Source organism: Neophocaena asiaeorientalis, unplaced genomic scaffold, assembly GCF_003031525.2.
Source record: "Neophocaena asiaeorientalis asiaeorientalis breed wild unplaced genomic scaffold, Neophocaena_asiaeorientalis_V1.1 scaffold15, whole genome shotgun sequence".
Taxonomy (NCBI): Eukaryota; Metazoa; Chordata; class Mammalia; order Artiodactyla; family Phocoenidae; genus Neophocaena; species Neophocaena asiaeorientalis.
Genome location: NW_020185328.1, coordinates 11136298 through 11160663, shown reverse-complemented (window position 1 = coordinate 11160663; position 24366 = coordinate 11136298). Strand labels below are relative to the sequence as shown.

General features: G+C 37.3%; 1 protein-coding gene across 1 annotated transcript in view; it reads right to left on the bottom strand.

Annotated features, from left to right (window-relative positions):
* Window positions 1–1697: 1697 nt before the first annotated feature.
* IFI44L (interferon induced protein 44 like) overlaps window positions 1698–24366 on the bottom strand; it is a 43063-nt gene continuing 20394 nt past the window's right edge. Inside the window, 2 exon segments of the mRNA XM_024734566.1 lie at window positions 1698–1912; window positions 15863–16026. Coding sequence (XP_024590334.1) covers window positions 1698–1912; window positions 15863–16026 — 379 coding nt within the window.

Here is a 24366-nt window from a genome sequence, read left to right as displayed (position 1 = left end):
TTATAAAATTTTATGGCATACAATACTATAGTCTTATTCATAAGACAGTATTAGAAACATCGTTACTTTTTTTTTAGAAACCACCTACCTGTGTTGATAGGCTGATACACAGTTTTTCCAATAATGAGAGAGAGAGGCATACTGTATGGTAATGTAATTCTTTGAAAGCAAAGTTATAAAACAGTAAGAAAACTAACACACTGTCAATTTTATGTTAAATATTACTAACCTTATGCCTATGTAAGATATGCTGTCCACTTCAATACAAGTCTGGTTCACCATGTTCTACCCGATGAATACTCAGGTGATGTTGATGATGATGACACAAAATGTCTCCTATGGTTCCTGTCATACAGTCACTAGATTTTCACATGAAGACACTCACACGTACACAGCAGATAAGTTTATTAACTGTACGGCATGATGATCATTTACTCTTCGTTAAGTGGATCATCATAAAGGTCTTCACCCTTGTTGTCTCCACGTTGAGAAGGCTGCGGGGGAGGAGGGGTTGGTCTTGCTATCTCAGCAGCGGCAGAGAGGGAAGAGATGGAGGAGGGGGAGGGGGAGGGCAGGAGAGGCAGGCACACTCCGTGTAACTTTATGGAACTACATGGTAATTTCTGTCTGACTTTTGCTTTTTCATTTCTCTAAAACTGTTTCTAGATGGAATAAATCCCCCTACTGTTTTTCACTTTAGCTCCAGTACCCATTTCATAGAAGGGCCCGTCCACGTCGTAAAAGAATGAAAAAGCAGTCTTGAAAAATCAGAACCCTTTCGACGGAAGGTCCAGTGTCAGTTTGTTTGCTGGCACTGCTTCTTCTACATCTTCTTCCGCATTGTCTGGCACTGGTACAGAGGCATTCAGTCATCTTCTGCTAATTCCTCTGGTGTGGTGTCTATTAGCTCTTGAATTTCTCCAAGATCCATATTTTGAAAGCCTTTACTTCCCACCTTTTTGTCATAGCCACAATCTCAGGATTTCCTTGATTGGTTCTGTCATAAATCCTGTGAAGTCGTGCACAGCATCTGGACAGAGTTTTCTCCAGCAGGAATTTATTGTTTGGGGCTTGATGGCTTTCACAACTTTTTCTATAATAACAATGGCATCTTCAGTGGAAGGTGTAATCCTTCCAGACTTTCATGATGTTCTCTCCATCAGGGTTCTCTTCCATAGCACTGACAATCCTTTCCATAGCATACTGTGTGTGATGAGCCTTAAAGGTCATTCCAACCCCTTAATCTAGAGGCTGACTTTGAGACGTTGTGTTTGGTGGCAAGGAGACCACTTCAGCAACTTTGATGTTGAACTCATGAGGCTCTGGGTGGCCAGGGGCCTTGTCCAATATCAAAAGAACTTTAAAAGGCAACCCCTTACAGGCAAGGTATTTCCTTCAGGGACAAATCATCGATGGAACCAATCCAGAAAAAGAATTCTCATGGTCCAGGCCTTCTTGATGTACAACCAAGACTGACAGCTGGTGTTTATCTTTTCCCTTCAAGGCTCAGATATTAGCAGCTTTATAGATAAGGGCAGTACTTCTCATAAACCCGACAGCATTTGCACAAGCTGTAGAGTTAGCCTATCCCTTCCTGCCTTAAATCCTAGTGCTCACTTTTCTTCCTTACAAATAAATGTCTTCTGTGGCATTTTTTTCCCCAGAATAGGGCACTTTCATCTGCATTAAAAACCCATTCAGGAGAATCCTTTCTCCTCAATGATTTTCTTAATGGCGTCTGGGAATTCGTCTGCTGCCTCTTGGTCAGCAGAAGCTGGTTCTCCTGTTATCTTGATATTTTTTAAGCCACACCTCTTCTTAAAATTATCAAACCATCCTTTGCTGGCATTAAATTCTACAGCTTTAGATCCTTCACCTTCCTTTGGCTTTCGGTTGTCATATAATGATTTCACTTTTTTTTAAAATCATTTTAGAGTGTGTAGATATGCCTGCACCCACATAAAAGCTGCATTTTCAATACAAGATAAAAAGGTATTTTGCAAAAAGTGCAAGGTTTTCCTGCCTGCTGATGTAGCTGCAGCGATGGCTTCACGATTTTCCTTTCCTTTTTTTACAGTGGTCCTTCCGCTGGATTCATTTATCTTAAAATGGCAGGCAACAGCAGCTGCAGACCTCAATCTAGGGTACATACCCAGCAATTCAACTTTTCCTTGTAATATCATGACTTTTCTCTGCTTCTTGGGAGCACTTCCAGCCTCACTAGTGGCACTTTGTATGGATCCCATGGTGTTATTTGAGGTTTACAGTATTGTACTAAACATGATGAAAACCAGGCAAGAACTGGGAGAGATCACTTTTTACCGCGATACGAAATTTACCAGAGAGGAACTGCACATGCAGAGATGATTAGCATCGCTTGGCGTTTTACACAATACTCGCAACACCTGAGCTCACCTAAACAGAAACAGGAGGTGGCTATGAAATTAATATGATAGCACAGTATGTACTGCAGTTAATTTTACACAGTTACAGTTTAAAACCGCATCTTTACATTTGTTTACATTTCTCTTGGCTGCAAATGGCACCAAGTATAGTCTGTAGGTGTTTTATGAATAAGTTTTGATAAATGTTAACTTTTTATAATACATTTGTGCATATTTGATGGTTGTAAATGATAAAATAGACTAGTATCTATATATATTTTATGCATTCATGACATACTTAATTTTTCTTCATTTTTTTTTTTGATATTTCTAGACTACACGGTTTTGTCTGCAAGTTTTTTCAAATTGGTGCAAATCTCCCCCAAAATTTCCAGTATATTTATTGAAAAAGGTCTGCGTATCAGTGGACCTGTACAGTTCAAACCTGTGTTGTTCAAGGGTCTACTGTAGTTGTTTTGTTGTTGTTCTCAACTGATTTTCATGAATCAGGTTCACTAAAACTTGTGTTTCCTTATTAATTATCATTTTGGATGATCTGTCCATTGGTGTAAGTGAGGTGTTAAAGTCTCCCAGTATTATTGTGTTACTGTTGATTTCCTCTTTTATAGCTGTTAGCAGTTGCCTTATGTATTGAGGTGCTCCTATGTTGGGTGCATATATATTAATAATTGTTATATCTTCTTCTTGGATTGATCCCTTGGTCATTATGTAGTGTCCTTCTTTGTCTCTTGTAATAGTCTTTGTTTTAAAGTGTACTTTGTCCGACATGAGAATTGCTACTCCAGCTTTCTTTTGATTTCCATTTGCATGGAATATCTTTTTCCATCCCCTCACTTTCAGTCTGTATGTGTCCCTAGGTCTGAAGTGGGTCTCTTGTAGGCAGCATATATATCTGTCTTGTTTTTGTATCCATCTAGTGAGCCTGTGTCTTTTGGTTGGAGCATTTATTCCATTCATGTTTAAAGTAATTATCGATATGTATGTTCCTATTACTATTTTTTAAATTGTTTTGGGTTTGTTTTTGTAGGTCCTTTTCTTCTCTTGTGTTTCTCACTTAGAGAATTTCCCTTAGCATTTGTTGTAGAGCTGGTTTGGTGGTGCTGAATTCTTTTAGCTTTTGCTTGTCTGTAAAGCTTTTGATTTCTCCATCAAATCTAAATGAGATCCTTGCCAGGTAGAGTAATCTCGGTTGTAGGTTTTTCCCTTTCATCACTTTAAGTATATCATGCCACTCCCTTCTGGCTTGTAGAGTTTCTGCTGAGAAATCAGCTGTTAACTTTATGGGAGTTCCCTTGTATGTTATTTGTCGTTTTTCCCTTGCTGCTTTCAATAATTTTTCTTTGTCTTTAATTTTTGCCAGTTTGATTACTATGTGTCTCAGTGTGTTTCTTTTTAGGTTTATCCTGTATGGGACTCTCTGTGCTTCCTGGACTTCAGTGGCTATTTCCTTCCCCATGTTAGGGAAGCTTTTGACTATAATCTTTTCAAATATTTTCTCGGGTCCTTTCTCTCTCTCTTCTCCTTCTTGGACCTCTATAATGCAAATGTTGTTATGTTTAGTGTTGTCCCAGAGGTTTCTTAGGCTGTCTTCATTTCTTTTCATTCTTTTTTCTTTATTCTGTTCCACAGCAGTGAATTCCACCATTCTCTCTTCCAGGTCACTTATTTCTTCTTCTTTCTCAGTTATTCTGATATTGATTCTTTCTAGTGTATTTTTCATTTCAGTTATTGTATTGTTCTTCTCTGTTTGTTTGTTCTTTAATTTTTCTAGGTCTTTTTTAAACGTTTCTTGCATCTTCTCGATCTTTGCCTCCATTCTTTTTCCGAGGTCCTGGGTCATCTTCACTATCATTATTCTGAATCCTTTTTCTGGAAGTTTGCCTATCTCCACTTCATTTCATTGTTTTTCTGGGGTTTTATCTTGTTCCTTCATCTGGTACACAGCCCTCTGCCTTTTCATCTTGTCTATCTTTCTGTGAATGTGGTTTTTGTTCCACAGGCTGCAGGATTGTAGTTCTTCTTGCTTCTGCTGTCTGCCCTCTGGTGGATGAGGCTATCTAAGAGGCTTGTGCAAGCTTTCTGATGGGAGAGACTAGTGGTGGGTAGAGCTAGCTGTTGCTCTGGTGGGCAGAGCTCAGTAAAACTTTACTCTGCTTGTCTGCTGATGTGTGGGGCTGAGTTCTCTCCCTATTGGTTGTTTGGCCTGAGGTGACCCAGCACTGGAGCCTACCCGAGCTCCTTGGCAGGGTCAATAACAGACTCCAGGAGGGCTCATGCCAAGGAGCACTTCCCAGAACCTCTGTTGCCAGTGTCCTTGTCTTCACGATGAGACACAGCCAGCCCCTGCCTCTGCAGGAGACCCTCCAACACTAGCCAGTAGGTCTGGTTCAGTCTCCTATGGGGTTACTGCTCCTTCCCCTGTGTCCCAATGCGCACACTACTTTGTGTGTGCCCTCCAAGAGTGGAGTCTCTGTTTCCCCCAGTCCTGTTGAAGTCCTGCAATCAAATCCCACTAGCCTTCAAAGTCTGATTCTCTAGGAATTCCTTCTCCCGTTGCCAGGCCCCCAGATTAGGAAGCCTGACGTGGGGCTCAGAACCTTCATTCCAGTGGGTGGACTTCTGTGGTATAAGTGTTCTCCAGTCTGTGAGTCACCCACCCAGCAGTTATGGGATTTGATTTTATTGTGATTGCGCCCCTCTTACCATCTCATTGTGGCTTCTCCTTTGTCTTTGGATGTGGGGTATCTTTTTTGGTGAGTTCCAGTGTCTTTCTGTGGATTAATGTTCAGCTGTTAGTTGTGATTCCGGTGCTCTCGCAAGAGGGAGTGAGAGCATGTCCTTCTACTCTGCCATCTTGAACCAATCTCCGAGAAATCAATTCTTGATTGTCAGGTGGTAGAGAGGTGTATGGGGTAGAATATTACACAAGGGAAAGATGAATAATAATAGGCATTTATTTACTGCTTACTGTGTTTCTGACACTTTTCAAAAAGTGCTTTACATATACTCTCTCATTTAATCCTCAGAACAACTCTCTGAGGTATGTACTATAATTCTCCCCATTTGCCAGATGAGAAAACCATGTATTATAAATAGAAATTAAGTCACTGTCCCAAAGTATAAACAACAGCATGGGAGATAGGACAATGCATGTAAAATAGTCAGGAAGGGGAATTCACTCAGTGGAGCTCTTGCTTTACTGTTTGAGATCAAATATGACCAGTTTAGGAAAACTGTCCTAAGAAGTTTGGACATAATACCATGTAACTGAAGGGAATTCATTGTAAATCTCTGAAGGAAGAATTGCCAGGGAAACAGGGCACATTGTCATGATGTTTGTAGCAAGGTACTATAGTAACTAATTTGCAAACTCTTTACTCATATAGAATAATGCTAAATCAAATATAAATTAAATGGGAGGAACATAATGTGTCTTCTGTTCTACAGGAGTGTAATTTTTTTTTTTTTTGGTACGCGGGCCTCTCACTGTTGTGGCCTCTCCCGTTGCGGAGCACAGGCTCCGGACGCGCAGGCTCAGCGGCCATGGCTCATGGGCCCAGCCGCTCTGCGGCCTGTGGGATCTTCCTGGACCGGGGCACAAACCCGTGTTCCCTGCATCGGCAGGCGGACTCTCAACCACTGCGCCACCAGGGAAGCCCTACAAGAGTGTAATTTGACTGCACAAATTAACTCATGTATACACGGGTTCAAACCTCATTAACCAAAAGTAATGTAATTGGGGATAACATTTTTGAAAAGCAAAAGACAATAGTACCCACTTCATGTGTTCATTGATCACCATAAGGCTTGAGTATTATACATTCAAATTTATATTCTACAGGTTGACAAACATACTAAAATAGGAGAGATTAATAGTAGCTTAAATTGCAAAAATACATCAATAATACGTCTTATATAGTGCCAGGAATAACAAAATGTAGCACAGAACACAGCATTTCCAAATACTATCATATATTCAACACCAGGAGAAAATTATCTTCCAATTCAATATTGCATACCTCTAACAAAATTACACGTTTAAAATTTTTTCTGTTGTGATAGTTTTCTTTTAAGAATTAGAAGTCTTTGTTTTTATTCAAGCTTCCAGATTCAACCTTCAGCAGCCTCTTCATTTAGTAGAGCATTGACCACTAGGGGGCAGACATGACAAAGCCATTTAATATGTTCCTATTTGCTATTTCAGATTTTGAATCGAGATGCAGTATGCTCTTGAAGCCAAAGGTGTATTTTCTTTAAAACTGCATATCGAACAAACAGAAAAAGAAAGAAAGAAAAAACTGACAATTCAATTTTAAGTCTCTTTTGTTTTCTTATGAGTTACCAAGTCCAAATCTTATCTTTGTTTTCAACTACAATAAAATTAAATTTACAATAGAGACACTGATAGTTAATTATTACTTTTTTGTTATAAGATTGGCAATGTCGGGGCTTCCCCGGTGGCGCAGTGGTTGAGAGTCCGCCTGCCGATGCAGGGGACGCGGGTTCGTGCCCCGTTCCAGGAGGGTCCCACGTGCCGCAGAGCGGCTGGGCCCGTGAGCCATGGCCGCTGAGCCTGCGCGTCCGGAGCCTGTGCTCCGCAACGGGAGAGGCCACAGCAGTGAGAGGCCCGCGTACCGCGAAAAAAAAAAAAAAATCTTCACGAAAATTCCCATCTCCGATGGCAAAAGTTGGTTACCATCAGATACTAACATTGGTGAGTGAAGATGTGGCTGGTTCATGAATCATCATCAACATAATTCTAGAAGATTGGCAATGTCCTTCAGAACCTAGGTTTGTGTTTCTAATTGCCTACACTAATAATTTAGTTATATATATTACCTAAATTTTTTCTTACAACACGTCTGTGAATAAAGTGTTACCATCCTCATCTGTAAGATGGGGAAATTAAAGATTTTTAAAAGATCGCAGATTATGTGGCATAATAAGGATTTAGACCCAGTTTTGTCTAATTCCAAAGTTTGTGTGTGATATTACTTCTTTTTTTCTGTGTTAATTATGAAATATACAGTACGTGCGGGAAAGTACATAAAATACAAGTATTCAACTTAAAAATAATAATAAAGCAAATATCCATTTCACCACCACCCTGACCCAAACAAAGAACACTTTTAGCTCCTGCAGAAGCACCAGATGAGCTACTCACCCTTCACAACACCCCCTCCACCTTGGAAGGTAATTACCATCTTCATTTTTATGATCATCATTCCCTTTCTTTTGTTTAGAAGTTTTGTGAGAGTTATATAAATCTATTCATGGTGTACAGATTCATTCATGTCTTTCTCCTTTTGGTCAATATTATATTTGTAATATTTATACTGTTGTACATAGTTACAGTTCTTTAATTTTTATTGCTACATAAAATGAAATGCTCTATGTAATATACCATAATTTATTATCTATTCTACTATTGATAGGCATGGGGGTTGTCTTCAGTTTGGGACTGTTATGAATAAGGCTACTACACACATTCTTACACACATCTTTTTTTTTTTTTTTTTGCGGTACGCGGGCCTCTCACCGCCGCAGCCTCTCCCGCGGCGGAGCACAGGCTCCAGACGCGCGGGCCCAGCGGCCACGGCCCACAGGACCAGCCGCTCCGCGGCATGTGGGATCCTCCCAGACCGGGGCACGAACCCGTGTCCCCTGCATCGGCAGGCGGACTCTCAACCACTGCGCCACCAGGGAAGCCCTACACACATCTTTTGATTCACATATAAAAATTGTCCCTAAGATATATAACTGAGTCAAGTTGCTAGTTTATCAGGTCTGCATATCTTTAACTTTATTGGAAACAAAAGTCTATTCACAGGTGAATAAGCAAAGAGACGTGGTATATCCACACAATGGAATACTACTCAGCAGTAAAAAGAAGGAACTATTGACACATGCAACAACATAGATGAACCAGGTGGACTATTTTATTCTTTTATTCACTATTACTTGTAGTACAATATTACTATATTTTATATGTATTGATAGATATTGAAAGTATAACCTTCCCAAAATGAAAAATTAGTTTCCATGGGTAATTAGTTTCCATGGGTAATACACCAAATTAGGGTGGGGGGAATCATTTCATCCTGGAGGTTCATTGTCTTTGTAAGTTTTATTTTCATTTACATCTGTAAATGAGCCTGCGTATCCTTTATTACACTAGATAGTTATGGTAGGATTTTAAATGATGCTTGTACACCACACATTAATACTACTACTGTGACATTTTACCACCCTTTCCAGTAAAAATGACGTTTTCTGTATGCCATATATTTTCCCATAGCTGGAGAAGTGACCAGAGGCCACTGCTCTGTAACTTTTGGTTGCCTCCGGTCTGGATAAAAATACATATAGGTATATGCCAGCCATCAAAAAAAAATACCATAAATAAAAATAAGTTTTTACTGATAGAAGCTTCTAGGTAGCATCTGCTTCCCATTAGGAGGAGGTGGGTGATCCTGATCCTGTCCAATCTCAACCAATTTTACTGTGAGGGACATGACCTTGTTTTAAAAGTGGGTACACTGATTATGAGGAAGTAGCAGACTGCATTCCCAGTGATGGCTTGCCATATTAGGTTGACCCAGTGATTGCATAGCCTAAGCCTCTATTCCACCCAGCTACTGCTTTCCCTCTCCCTCAACCCCTTTTCTTCTCTTTCAATTTCAGATAGCTTCATCATCTTTTAGATGGCCTACCTAGCAAGACAAGTTTCCTGAGAGAGGACTCCAGTGTCCCTATCTGAGTTAAAATTCCTCTCAGTATGGTGGTGAGCTTCCAGAAAAGCCATCTGCACTCGATTCAACACACCAAGTCTGATTCCCAAGGCTCCCAAATCTCTCTTGGTATGTTGGGACCAGTTTTAGTTAATCCACTACAAGTATAGTTGCCATTAACTGCTTGTGCTATGAGTGTTATTCAAATATATGAGGCACCTAAAATATTGCTATTCTAGGAGACCATCAGCTGAAACTGTTGACTTCTAGCTGCAGTTCAATTTAATAGGAATAGGTTTTTCATAATCATCCTTTTCAAAGTTTCAGAGACAAATTCCATCAGTGATACTTACTCATCAAGTCAGGCATAATTCACTCTTTTGGACACCATTCTGATTTCCTGACTACCCTACTTATTTAATGTTCCTTCCACATTCATATCTGATTTAGTCAAAAGAGAAAAGGAGACTCTGACCTACTGGAAATCCAGTGGTGGCATATCTCCCTTCAGACCCACACCGAGCTTAGAGTCACAACATATCCTGCTCAGTTTGAAGGTAGGCTCCTTCTCCAAGACATGATAAAACCAATACGATGAATATAATCAACAAAATGTGACTCCAATTAGAATTGCAACTAACTCCTATTGAGGTGGATCATCAAGGGTAGTTGATGTCTTTTCAGTAAATAACTAAACCAGAGTTCTTAGGTTAGTCTTGTAGTTTGGCTTCAGTGTCATTCTCTTCCCCAGAGGGGGGAGAAAATCCAGGCTTTTCTCTCTGAATTAGCAATAACTTGGTATTATAACTGGGAGAAACAGTCTCTCGCTCTGAGACACTCAGGAAAAAAGTGATACAACACTATAGATTTATGTGCTTTCTTTCCATCTGCCACAATTCCCCCTTTGTTTTCATTTGTTACTTACTTATTATCATATTTCATTCCCTGGGTGTGTCTCTATACTGTTTACCTCAAGGGCAGATAGCTGGAATCACTCTGCCAAGGCTTCCCCTTCTGTCCACTCCCAGCAAGAAGGAAAGACAAGTAGTGCTGGGACCATCCTACATGTCACCAACAGGGCAGCACTTACAGTCAGTCCTAATTAAGGACACATGAGGGGTGTCACTATCAAGTCCATTGTGTTTTTTACCAAGATGGCAGTCAAATTCAGAGAAATTGAACTAGTTTTCTGAGTATCAATGCCTCCCTTTGCTGGGATATGGTAGTGTAGTCTTGAACACAATACAGGTGAATCTGGCAAGATAAAATAAATTTTCTGTTCCAACTAAAATTGGACATTAGCATGACCCCTATGCAAGTATGACAGGCAAATTCGTGAAGCATTCCATATTAAAGAAAGGAAAAGAAAAGAAGAGAAGAGAAGAGAAAAGAAAGAAAAGAAAAAAAATTTCTGTTGGAGTTGTGTGATTGCATCATCACTGTTATCTTTACCCCTACATTCACATAGGAACTACCCTCCAATGGTTTTTCTACGTTAGATTGACCCAGTCATGCCAGCCAGTTCTTCATGCCCTTAGCATCACCAGTCTTTATCAACATATATTTTAATTACCCATTCCAGGTCTTTTTCAAACTGCTGCTATATGTGTGATATGGAATTTGCTAAGTCCATATGATGTTATGTCTCTTAGCTCATTTTTGTACACAGGCAACAGTGAAAAGTATACTTTGATTGAGAAAATGTAACTTAGGAGACTGAGTTTATTCACGTATTGTTCCAAATCTTTAATAGTATCCTCAGCCATGGTTACACCCAAAGGATAAGCAAAGTCAAAGTCTAATATGTGGTTATTCTAGTCAGGACCAAGTTGAAGTCACCTGGGCTACCAGTAAGGGTCCAGTGTTGTCAACTGCCATTCCCTGCCCTTGAGGAATCTTACCCAAAGTCATCTTTTGGAAATTCTTTTCCCATTCACAATCCGGATAGCATATTATCACATCAGTAATTTCCGTAAAGGAGGATGTCATTGTTCCATCCAATATTTATAGCTCAAGTAAAAATATCCCCATTTATTTTATGTACCCAAGGAGATAACATCCAAGGAATAGACCAATGCATCAGTCTTTGTATTCTAACCCCATATGAGCCAGCAGCCAGGTTTTATCTGGTGGTCATTGATATGACCCATTGTAATTCTTCCACAGAATTTCCATAATTTAATTCTCTTCACAGTGTTATTTTTAATTGTCCAATCCTAAAGTGTTACTTTAGTAGGATAAAAGTCATAGGTTCACCCTTTTTAACAAGAAACTAAGAATTCTTCTGGTGGTTCTGTCCTCTATTCCAAAGGTGGGGCTGTACCCTGTTCATGGATACCATGTAGTTTCCCAGAGTCACATCTAGTTACTGTTCCATTTCTATGTTATCCATCATTGGATCTGATCCATCATTATTAGAATAGCTCTCTGACATTACCTATAATATAATGGATATTTGATGTCTTTCAGTGATGGGAGCTATTTCTATCAAAGCCCAATTTCAGGACAACAAAGGTCTCTTGGAGTGACTATATCTAGCTATTGCCATCAGGTTACTTGCAGGTGCAAATATCTCAGTAGTCACCAAGTGAGAGCAGTTATAGACTTCTTCCTGAGAATTTAGTCTGCATATGTCTGCATAGTAGATATTTTCAAAATAATTCATGTGACAACATTACATGGACTTGATTTTGCTATTTGAGCTATAGCTCTTCCTTTGTAAATATATCAAAGTCTCTTTTGTTCCAGATCCCATTCAAACTCAGATTTCTCTTTGGTCACTTGATATATAAAGGATAATAACATCTTAGGTACAACATATGTACCCTCCAAGATTCAAATAGCCTTAAAAGCCATTGAGCCTCATTCTAAGTAGTAAGCCCTGGCATATATTATGTACTGTCTTTGGAAAGTCTCTTCTGATTACAGCCCATGTTTTTCACTCAAAATTGAACTGAATAAACTATCAAAATTCTCATTTTTTCCCTGGCTTTCTTTTCCTTTAGAGAAGCTATCATGGTAGTATCATCGTTATGAAGCAACTGACTTTTGATAATGATCAAGTATAAATCTTGTCTTACTAGGTTATGACAGTATACTAGAGAATATAAGTATCTTTGAGGGAGGATAGAGAATGTATACTGTTGTTAGTCCCATGAGCAAGCAAACTAATCCTGGCTTTCTTTTGATATGGGAATGGAAAACAAATTGTATAATATGGTATATTATATGTATATACTAGATAGACATATACATACATTATTATTGGTCTCAATTCTTCACTCTCTTCTGCAGTCACACACTTGCCATGACCTTACTGGGAGAGAGGGGTGAATTTTTCAGCCCCTTGGTTTTGGTTTGCCCATATAACTCGCTTTGGCCAATGGCAAGTGGGCAGAAGTGATGATGTGTTAGTTGTACGCTTAGGCTTTAAGGGACATTGCATGGCTCCCCTTGCCTTCTTGCAATTCTGCCACACAACAGGAAGAGCTGTCCCTAGGAAGCTACTGTCTTATCAGTTTCAGAATGCACAGATATGGAGTGGAACAGCCCTAGCCAACATACCCCAGCAGCCATAGCCTGAAGTATAACCTTTCAGCTGACCCCAAGCTGGGATAACCAACCTTTAGCCAGACTCAGACACAGATGATAATAAGTGATTTTTATTGAAGGCACTAAAGTGTGACGTGACTTCTTAGGCAGCGAGAGTTAACCAAAAATAAAGTACTGATAGGTCAAATTTCTTATATCTCTCATTTAAAATATCTAATTAAGTACTTAATTTGAACTTGTGGATTTAAGTTGAAATCTTAATACATTTTCATCATATATTTGGAAATTTAGAATAACTTTAGGTTCATTATGATTCTAAGATCAAGATACTAGATCTGTAAGAATCTTTCAATACTCAGGAAGGTTTAGTCAAACAATAGAATTGATAAAATCAGAAATTAAATATATTAAATTTAAGATGAAGTTTTAAAAATTTGGAAGTCTTGACTTATTAAATTTTTAGATAAAACCAAAACATTTTTCAAATATCTTTTAAAAAGGGGCTGGTATTATCGATTAAAGATAAACATGTACACACTCCATGACACAGCAATTCTGTCCTATATATATATCCAACAGAAATGTTTCCATATGTTCTACAAAGGCATATGCTGGAATGTTTGTAGTAACACTATTTGTAATAGTGCCAAACTGGAAACTACCCAGCTGCCCATCAAAGGTAGAATAGATGAGAATGAATAATCTTTATCATTGTACAATAATATAAATCAAATACATTATCATATTAAAATCAGACTCAGAAGAATAAATAGTGCATAATACTATTTATGTGAGGGATAAATAAGAACAAGACCAATCTACCCAATTAGAAGTCAGAATAGTGGGTATCCTAGGTATGATCGTAGATAATGTTGCAATTAAAGGTCTGAACAGTGGATATCCTAGATAACTAGACCTGGCATAAACGGGACTTATTTGATGCTGATGATGTTCTATTTTTAATGTGAGTTCTAATTTCATGGAGTTGTAAAGTTTGTAAAAATAAATCCAGCTATATATTGTACTTTTGAACCGTGCACTTTTTATGTGTATATGGTACTTTAACAAAATGCTTTTTATTAAAGTTTAAAAAGTTTTTCTTAATTTAACCATTTTAGACTTACTAATAAGATTTTTTTAGCAAACTTTTTAATCTAAATGAGGAACTAGATACAAAACTTCCTGATCTATGAGATACATATTATGGTGCCTCTCCAGCTCAGTTAATCCAACAGTAGCCATGTCCATGATTAACTTTCTTCTAATAATAATAAATCACTCTTCCTGGGTAGACATGACCTAAGATGGGCTAATCATACTTCCTTGCTCTTCTTGGTAAAGTAATTATTCCTGGGGGAGGGAGGTTAGGTGTATGACTTGAGCTAGATCAATTGCAGTCGTTTTGGGGGAGTATTTCACAATGAAACTAGAAAAGAAAAGTCCTTTCTTTTCAGGTCACAAGACTGAATGAATGTCAGCCTGCTGAAGCTTGAACTCAAAAGATGAAGTATTTATCAAGATTGCTAGTGTGAGAGAATGACAGCAATATACAGAAAGAAGGAATCAGAAAGCTGTGGTGTATGTGTGTGTGTATGTGTGTGTGTGAAAGAGAGAGAGAGAGAGAAAGAATAGCTTTTGAATAGCTTTTGAATTCCTAGATTCAACAATTCCTGGGGCCAATTCAATTCAATCCCAGCCTTTTCTATTGTTGGATTACTTGATCCAGTACTATAGTCTTCTTTTTTATTCATGTAGTTCAGGTTGAGTTTTGTGACTTGAAATTAAAATAGTCGTAATTGACAGAGTAATCAGACTATAGTCCCTCTCAGTTTTAGTCCTCTGGAACTCATTAATATTAATTGCCACATCCTTGAAGAAGTGTTCAGATATTCAAATAAAAATGGCTTTAGGTTAAAGAATACAATGTTAACTGGGGCCCAAAGAGAATAAAATCAAGCAAGTTAGAAGTAACATAAGAAAGCAAAATTAAGATGACTTGGGTGAAGATCAGAAGATGCTGACAAGTCATATTAAAATAAGCTTTGCCAGAATCACATGCACATACCACACACACACATATGCACACACTCAAGTTAGACTCGGGTTTTACAAAAAGAAACTTTAATTTTTCACAGGTACAGAACATAATTTTAAAATAAATTATATATTTTTTTACAATTAATGACTTTAAATGGTCCTGTTCCTCTTTGTAGGTATTATGATCTTGTATGTGTAACTTCATTCCAGACTTAAATAAAATACCCCCCTCAGGTTCAACTACTTCTCTTTTTCCTATGTTTTCTCATCTCACACTGTTTACTCTTCTATGCTGAGATTTAAAACTTTTTAATATGCAAAGCATTCACTTATTTTCTTTACTTACGCCTGATCATGTCTTTCCTCTGATCTCTTAGTAAAGAGAAACAAAGTATTCTTGATGGATTATTTGGGGAAAATCAACCAGTAGGAAGAAGAAACATTGGGCTACAGGAGGTCTAAGCCAACCCTGACTTTGGGAATATATGCACCATGAGGAAGAGAAAGAATAGAAAAACAAAGGTGGCAGAGTCAGGACAGCAAAAGTAGTAGTGTGAGAGTTTCCCAGGAGTTTGTGAGTGAGAGAGGACTAGAGATGATATGATACTCTGATTTCCCACAAGCTAAAATAAGATTTGAGTTTAGATTGATACTTCTGTCTGATCTTTGATTGGAACAGTGCAGTGTGTACTATGCACAGGCTGATAACAGAAAATACACATAACACTAAAATCTGAGGTCGTAAACAGGAAAGGCACACACCTCTACCCAGAACTGACCACACTGCATTAAGAGGGACTTTGACAAGGGAGAGGCATTGAAAAGTCAAGTCAATAACGGTGGAAGTATAAGGTCTGAAGGAAGAACCGATAATCAAAGATCACATCTGATCAGAAACAATGCTGAGCCAATCCCATTCTGGGTCCCAAGCAACAAAGCCCATTTTAACAGAAGAGGGCAAGGATACAGCTTGGGATGTTCAGACAGTGGGAATGACAGAGGTCAATCATTTCAAATATTTCATTTTAAAATAAGACAAGGGGGATGAGAAGTAGTATAGATCCTCTAGGATGTACCCAAACCGGAAGTAGCCATGTAGCTGACACCTTCAAGCTTCTACACCTCAAAAACATCTACTTGTTTCCTCAAGAGGCAAATCCTCTAAGAAGTCATCTGCAGCCCACAGTATCTGTCTCAATGCAGAGAGGTTCAGAACATCCATGACAGGCTCCGGCTCCCACTCTGAGGTATAATTACTAACCACAAAGATGTCAGAAGAACAAATCCAAGTTCTCTGTGAACTGCCTCTAGCTGCAATACAGAATTTAAAACCCAGAAATCTTAAAACAGTGGAAAATACAATTTTATGTTGATATAAATTATGGACGACCCGAGGAAGATGGCTTAAAAAAAAAAATTAAATTATGAAAGTAATATCAAAAAGAAGGAGCTTGGCAATACTTGTCCTGTTGGAGAATGTGGAGACAGAGATCTGGCCCCATAAAGGGATTTCTTCAAGAACTTTGCAAGTCAAGTTCTAATATCACTGCTAATTTTCATTTAGAACACACATAATAGATTCAATATGAATTACAAACTAAAGATAACTAATAGATCAATACAAACTACTCTGAAATTGAAAATTTTTTAACACCCTTATATTAGAATCTATCATTTCCTTCAGCTTCCTTTTAAAGGTTATTCTCAGGATAAGTCTATTTTACTAGACTAGTTTAATGTTGATGTTTAATTCATGCTTAGACTAGTTTATTTGTGGAACCACACTGCCTGGGTTCAAAGTAGGGCTCTGTCACTTCCTAACATTGTCAGTAAACTGGCAAATGCTTTACTCTGTGTGTTTTTGTTTACTTATCTATCAAATGTGGTAATGACAGTACCCATCTCATAAGGTTGTTATAAGTATTGAATAAGAAAATCTATCACAGAGAGTGACATGGACATATATACACTACCAAACGTAAAATAGATAGCTAGTGGGAAGCAGCAGCATAGCACAGGGAGATCACCTCGGTGCTTTGTGACCCCTAGAGGGGTGGGATAGGGAGGGTGGGAAGGAGGGAGATGCAAGAGGGAAGAGATATTGGGACATATGTATATGTATGACTGATTCGCTTTGTTATAAAGCAGAAACTAACACATCATTGTAAAGCAATTATACTCCAATAAAGAGTTTATTTAAAAAAAGAAAATCTATCACATATTTAGTACTCAACAAATATTAGCTATCATTATATCCTCCCAACTGTTGTTTCCACCTCCAGGTTCTTTTTGACTCCAGTCTATTGTGCACATGGGCAGCAGATTAATTTTTGTGAAGCTTAACTTTGGTCACATCATTACTCTTTCAAAAAACATTGCTGTGATTCCACATAATGCACCTAATTAATAAAACCTCTTCATGCAAATGTAACTTTCTCACTTTCTCTCCCCCTCCAAAGATCCAGCCCTCCGCTAAACTAAATGACTCCATGCTTCCCATACACGCTGCCTTTTCCTTCATTGATGTATTGATTTATGCTGCCCCAAGGGCCTCAATATTTTCGCCTTTTTGTCCCTTCACTTACTGAAGTAGTCCTCCTCCTTGAAAGCCATTTCCCAGTACCACCCCAGTAATGAAATCTTCCCCCATCCACTTTAATACAATTTTTTCCTTCTCTAAACTTTCAAAGCATATTATTTTTAATCATTTCTATTTATCACACTTGAGAAAGAAAAACGGAGCTGGAGGAATCAGGCTCCCAGACTTCCGACTGTACTACAAAGCTACAGTAATCAAGACAGTATGGTACTGGCACAAAAACAGAAATATAGATCAAAGGACAGGATAGAAAGCCCAGAGATAAACCCACCCACATATGGTCACCTTATCTTTGATAAAGGAGGCAAGAATATACAACAGAGAAAAGACAGCCTCTTCAGTAAGTGGTGCTGGGAAAACTGGACAGCTACATGTAAAAGAATGAAATTAGAATACTCCACAAAACCATACACAAAAATAAACTCAAAATGGATTATAGACCTAAATGTAAGTCCAGACACTATCAAACACTCAGAGGAAAACATAGGCAGAACACTCTATGACATAAATCATGCAAGATCCTTTATGACCCACCTCCTAGAGAAATGGAAATAAAAACAAAAGTAAACAAATGGGACCTAATGAAACCTAAAAGCTTTTGCACAGCAAAGGAAACCATAAACAAGATGAAAAGACAACCCTCAGAATGGGAGAAAATATTTGCAAATAAAGCAACTGACAAAGGATCAATCTCCAAAAATTACAAGCAGCTCATGGAGCTCAATATCAAAAAAACAAACAACCCAATCCAAAAATGGGCAGAAGGCCTAAATAGACATTTCTCCGATGAAGATATACAGATTGTCAACTAACACATGAAAGAATGCTCAACATCATTAATCATTAGAGAAATGCAAATCAAAACTACAATGCGATATCATCTCACATCAGTCAGAATGGGCACCATCAAAAAGTCAACAAACAATAAATGCTGGAGAGGGTGTGGAGAAAAGTGAACCCTCATACACTGTTGGTGGGAAGGTAATTTGATACAGCCACTATGGAGAACAGTATGGAGGTTCCTTAAAAAACTAAAAATAGAACTACCATATGACCCAGCAATCCCACTACTGGGCACATACACTGAGAAAACCATAATTCAAAAAGAGTCATGTACTACAATGTTCATTGCAGCTCTATTTACAATAGCCAGGACATGGAAGCAACCTAAGTGTCCATTGACAGATGAATGGATAAAGAAGATGTGGCACATATATACAATGGAATATTACTCAGCCATAAAAAGAAACGAAACTGAGTTATTTGTAGTGAGGTGGATGGACCTAGAGTCTCTCATACAGAATGAAGTAAGTCAGAAAGAGAAAAACAAATACCATGTGCTAACACATATATATGGAATCTAAAAAAAAAAAAAAAATGGTCATGAAGAACCTAGGGGCAAGACGGGAATAAAGACACATACCTACTAAGAATGGACTTGAGGACATGGGGAGAGGGAAGGGTAAGCTGGGACAAAGTGAGAGAGTGGTAGTGTATATATAGATATATATACACTACCAAATGTAAAATAGATAGCTTGTGGGAAGCAGCCACATAGCACAGGGAGATCAGCTAGGTGGTTTGTGAGCACCTAGAGGGGTGGGATAGGGTGTGTGGGAGGAAGGGAGATGCAAGAGGGAAGAGATATGGGGATATGTATATATGTATAACTGATTCACTTTGTTATAAAGCAGAAACTAACACACCATTGTAAAGCAATTATACTCCAATTAAAACGTTTAAAAAATGTAATTATGTATTCTGTTCTTGTCACCCTTTTAATAAACCTAACATGTTCCTTCAAAAAAATAAAAGAAATAAAAAAGTAAAAGAGGCTGGATAGATTTATTTGAATAATTTTTTGAACAAACTGTTATAAAAGGTGCATGATACTTAAAAGAGAAATAGAAATTGGTAATATTTGATACATTAAGAGCAGCTATTACTTTTAAATGTGATAAGCATATGATGCCTATGTTTAATAAAAGACACATATGACCTTATGTGTATATATATTTAATTTAAATGTATATATATTTAAATGCATATTCATTTATGGATGAAATATTATGACTTCTCAGATCTTCTTCCAAATAATACAGGAGAGGAGAAAGTGGGTAGGCACAGATGAAACAAGATTGGCTATAAATAAAAAATTGTTAAAGCTATGTAAATGCGAATTCATTAAATGTTTTGTCCATTTTTGCATAGATTTAACATTCTCTAAATAAATATTTCTTTTAAAAAATATTTTAAAAGAAACTTAACTACATCTACAAGATAACTTTAAAGAATGAAAGAAGTTTGCATGAATATAAAAATAAAGCATACTCTGTTTCTGGATAAAAACACTGGATATGTAAAGATGTATATCAACACTCAATATATAATTTTAATGTAATTTCAATTAAAACACCAACAAATCAAATACAAACAATCAAATAAAACACTAACAAGTTCATTTAGAAAAGGAAAAGTATATGTATAAAATAGTCCAAAACATGTGAGAAATGAATAATGAATATGACATCCAGTTGGTTATCAAGACATAATTGATTGCTATGGCAATTAAAACAATTAGACAATATGGTAAGAAAAGCAATATTATAAAGGAATTGAAAAATACATTAATAGGACAAACTATAGATTGCAAAACTAAAGGGAAAGATACAACTTTCAATAAAATATGTTAGCACATTCACCTATTCATTTGGAACAAGGTGAATTAATAATTAACTTAAGATCTAAATGTTTATAAAAAGGAACTGGAAAGTTTTTTTAAAAGGCAGACTAAAGTAGCTTTTCTCTTTCATCTCTTCCTTCCTCTTGCCTGGAATACCAACAGTGCTTAGCATGAACATCTTGAGAACATAAAGATGAAAACCACATGTCTTAGTCAGCTTGGGCTGCTATAACAAGTTACTGTATTGGGTTACTTAAACAACAAACTTTTATTTCTCATAGTTCTGGAAGCTAGGAAATCCAAGACCAAGGTGCTGGTAAATTTTGTGTGTGGTTAGACCCTGGTTGTGTAGACAGCCACCTTCTTGCTGTGTCCTCATATGGCTGCAAGAGAGGTCATCTCTCTTGTGTTCTTTCTCACAAGGGCACTAATTGCATTCATGAGGGCTTCACCGTCATGAGCTAATCACCTCCCAAACTTGCTCTGTCTCCAAACATCATCACACTATGGATTAAGGCTTCAATATGTGAATGGAGGGTGGGGGGCAAACATTACATCCATAGCCTTATGCTGAGGATCTCAGAACAGAAAGTCAGAAGGACACATGAAATTAATAACCTTCCACACTTGCCCAAAGCGGCCTACCTTCAAACTTTCTGTTACATAAGAAAAATCACCCTTGTGAGTAAATTGACGTAGTTAGACTTCTGTTTCACATAGCCAAAAGCAATTGAATGTATAACAACATTCAGAGTTGTTATAACAACTATGAGAGAAGAACCCTATGGATGTTTTAATTCTTTATAAAATAAAATATCAAAAAGCAGAAAAATATCTTGAACAAGTGTAGTTTAATAAAATAAATGCCAGTGCACTAGAGTCTAATATTGTCGATAGTGGGCAAAAATAAACATTTCAAGTATCAGTTATACTTTCTCAATAATTAGCCAAATCTTACCTGGTATCTGTCAGGAATTCAGCCTTCTAAGATATAGGGTATGTCATCCATGCACAGCCCTTCTTCTTTCTCACTCAGCCCCATTGAGTCACACAGAATAAATGGCCGGGTGTTGCCATCCTTCCCATCCTTAATGAAATATGTTCTGTACTGCAGAGGAAAAAAAAGTAACTTTAAAAGTTCATTTTCTAAAAAACTGTAAATTGAAATGAAGTCTACATGTAATGAAATTGATCAGCAAAAGACTTTTCAAATATAATTTACTTGAACAAAGAAGCAAAGGCTGAGTGACCTAGAACAGACTCACCTTTTCAGATACCCTGGTTGTCTTAGACCCCACCAAGGCCTGGTTTGTTACACGGCCTCGGAAAACAGACTTCTCTGAGTTGAAAAAGCTAGACTTCCCGGCTCCAATTGGACCCAAAAGCAGAATTTGTATTTGGTGAACCAGGCCTCCATATGGTTCAGAAGTTCTTAGAGCAGACAATAAGCTCTCCTTGAGCCTGTTTAGACAAGACAATTTTAGCAGTTGACTAAGGTTAGGTCACAAGACTCTACCATAAATTTTCCTAGAATTCATTCTTTTTTCTCATATGTTATTATTTATTTTTGATTAGTATCTTGTATAAAAAGACATGAAAATATCTTATCTCAAATCCTATTGTAAAAGAAGTAAGAGTAACAGTTTTAACTAAAGACAATCAGACATAAAACCTTTCAGATTTAAGCATATATAAACCTTGGAATAAACAGCAATTATGTTAAACATGAAAATAAATTATCAATAATAAACTTCAAAAACCACAACATAATATGTGACTTTTGAGGTTTATAGAAGTAGAATATTTCTAACATGTTCTTGAAGTTCATGATAGGTATTCCCCACCTGCCAACCACCTCTGCCCTGAAGTAGTTGAAACCAACCATAGCTGTAAGAATTCTAAGCAAAAGTGTAGACATTCAGCCAAATAATTATTTCCTTTCAAGTATATAAAAACATTAGAAATGTCTTTCATCCACTCAGTGCTATTTTTGTTTTAACATTACTATTATGAAATATTTTATGATTATAAATATAACTTGTTCTTGGTGATCCAGAAGTTATCTGCTATAATTTGCACTATGAATTTTATTGACAAAACCTATAGTAGAATAAGTCTAAGATAATGAATAGAATAATAGAACATTAAGAACATTGACTTAGTAACCCCATCCATCCTGCTTTTGTCCAATAAATCTAGAGAAATAATCAAAGAATAATGAAGATTACAAGTTGTTGAATGACTGGCACTGAATGAATGCATGAATTCACTAGGAAAAAATATAAAAATAGCCTTTCTGTAGGAACAGTGCCGTATGATGAAAAGCAAGTGGAGAAAATTATGGGAAATCTTAACATATTTCATTTGAAGAGTCCAGAGCTAGACTCAATGTAGGTGCTGCAAGACTATAGTGTCAGCAGATCTTTTCTCACCAAATTACTCAGCAGTAGTGGGTGGCCCACTCCAATAAGAGAGATGAGGGCTGGAGTCCTCTCTGAATCAGAGAAGCAAAGTCTAGGCTAGGGAAAGACTGGAAACTCTCTAAAATATTTTCTCCTCCATAAATTCAATCGGTCTGAAAGGGATAATGAGCAAGGACACACAAATCAAAAAACCACAGGCACCAGATTTTCTCCAAAACCTACTATCAACAATTGGGTTTCCTGGAACTTCCAATCCAATTGATTTTCTTCTTGGTGCAGAAGAGAATGTAGTACTTGTGCATAGTACTTGTGCATAGCCAATCAGAGCACAGTGAGTGGTTCAGGGGTGGGCTTAGGTCATCGTTTGAACCAATGAGACTCAGGCCCGGAATTCTTTTGTTTCTTGGAAAGATATAATCTTTTTTTTTTAAATAAATTTATTTATTTGTTTGGTTTTTGTTTGTTTTTAATTTTTGGCTGTGTTTGATCACCCTTGCTGTGTGCAGGCTTTCTCTAGTTGCGGTGAGCAGGGGCTACTCTTCGTTGGCGGTGCACAGCCTTCTCATTGTGGTGGCTTCTCTTGTTGCAGAGCACAGGCTCTAGGCACACAGGCTTCAGTAGCTGTGGCATGTGGACTCAGTAGTTGTGGCTTGCGGGCTCTTGAGCGCAGGCTCAGTAGTTGTGGTGCACGAGCTTAGCTGCTCCACGGCATGTGGGATCTTCCCGGGCCAGGGCTCAAACACGTGTCCCTTCCATTGGCAGGCAGATTCTTAACAATTGCACCACCAGGGAAGCCCTGGAAAGAGATACTCTTTTATGGTGCATTTAAAACTGAAAGGATTAGGTGTAGTGATGCTGGTAATTCTCTAAACAACAAAAAAATAATACTGTGTGGAACATTTATAAATATAGCTGTATGTATGGTTACAAAGAAAGCCTCTTTAAATTACCAAAAGTAGAAATAGTGAAGAACTGCATTCAATGACTGCAATATAGTAAAACTGGAAAAGAACAAGTGTAAACAAAGAGAAGGGCAATGTCTTAGGATTTTACAAATCACTTTTTAGATACTTTAACATCCAAAAGGAAATTAAAAATCACAGTAGTAAATATATAGGAAATAACAACAATATAAATGTTTCATATCAATCTTGGGATAAAAGTACCTTTCATGAATAACAGGAAAGAAATAGAAAAGAATAGAGGGGAACAAACCTTAGAAATATAATAATATATTAATAACAAAGATACAAAGACAAATTCATAAATTGAAAAAAGGGATAAATTAATATAGTAATTAATTAATTTAAAATATGAAATAAATAAATTACTAACTAGTCTAATCAAAGAAAGCCAAATTCACAAAATGTCACACCACGGGTCACATACCAGAATGGCTACATATTGTAAAACCAGTGAAAGAAGGTTTGGGGAAAGATTTAGAGTGACAGAAAGTCTCATACACTGCTTGTGGTAGTGGAATGGTATGACAGTGTTGGAAAACTTTATCAGGAAAACTTTACCAGTATCTACTGAAACTGAAAATACACATACCCAATGACCCAGAAATTTCATACTTATACTCTTCAAAAAATTATGTATATACACGAACCAAAAGACACACAGAAGAATATTTATAGCAGTATTATTTGTGATAGCTCCAAACTGGAAAACCCAAATGGTCACCAAAAGTGATTTGATTTTTTTTTTAAGTGTGATAGAATCATTACAATGGAATATTATATAAAAATTAAAAGGAAAAAATTACTACTACATATCATACTATGGATGAATCACTAGGGAGTTATAGGTTAAAATAGCTGGCCTGGGATACATTCACTTACTTTACCAGGGAAAGAAAAAAAAAAGTGACTGGGACTAATTTTCTTATAAATATGCTAATAATCTTGTCTCCTGGGAAATAAACTAATGATAT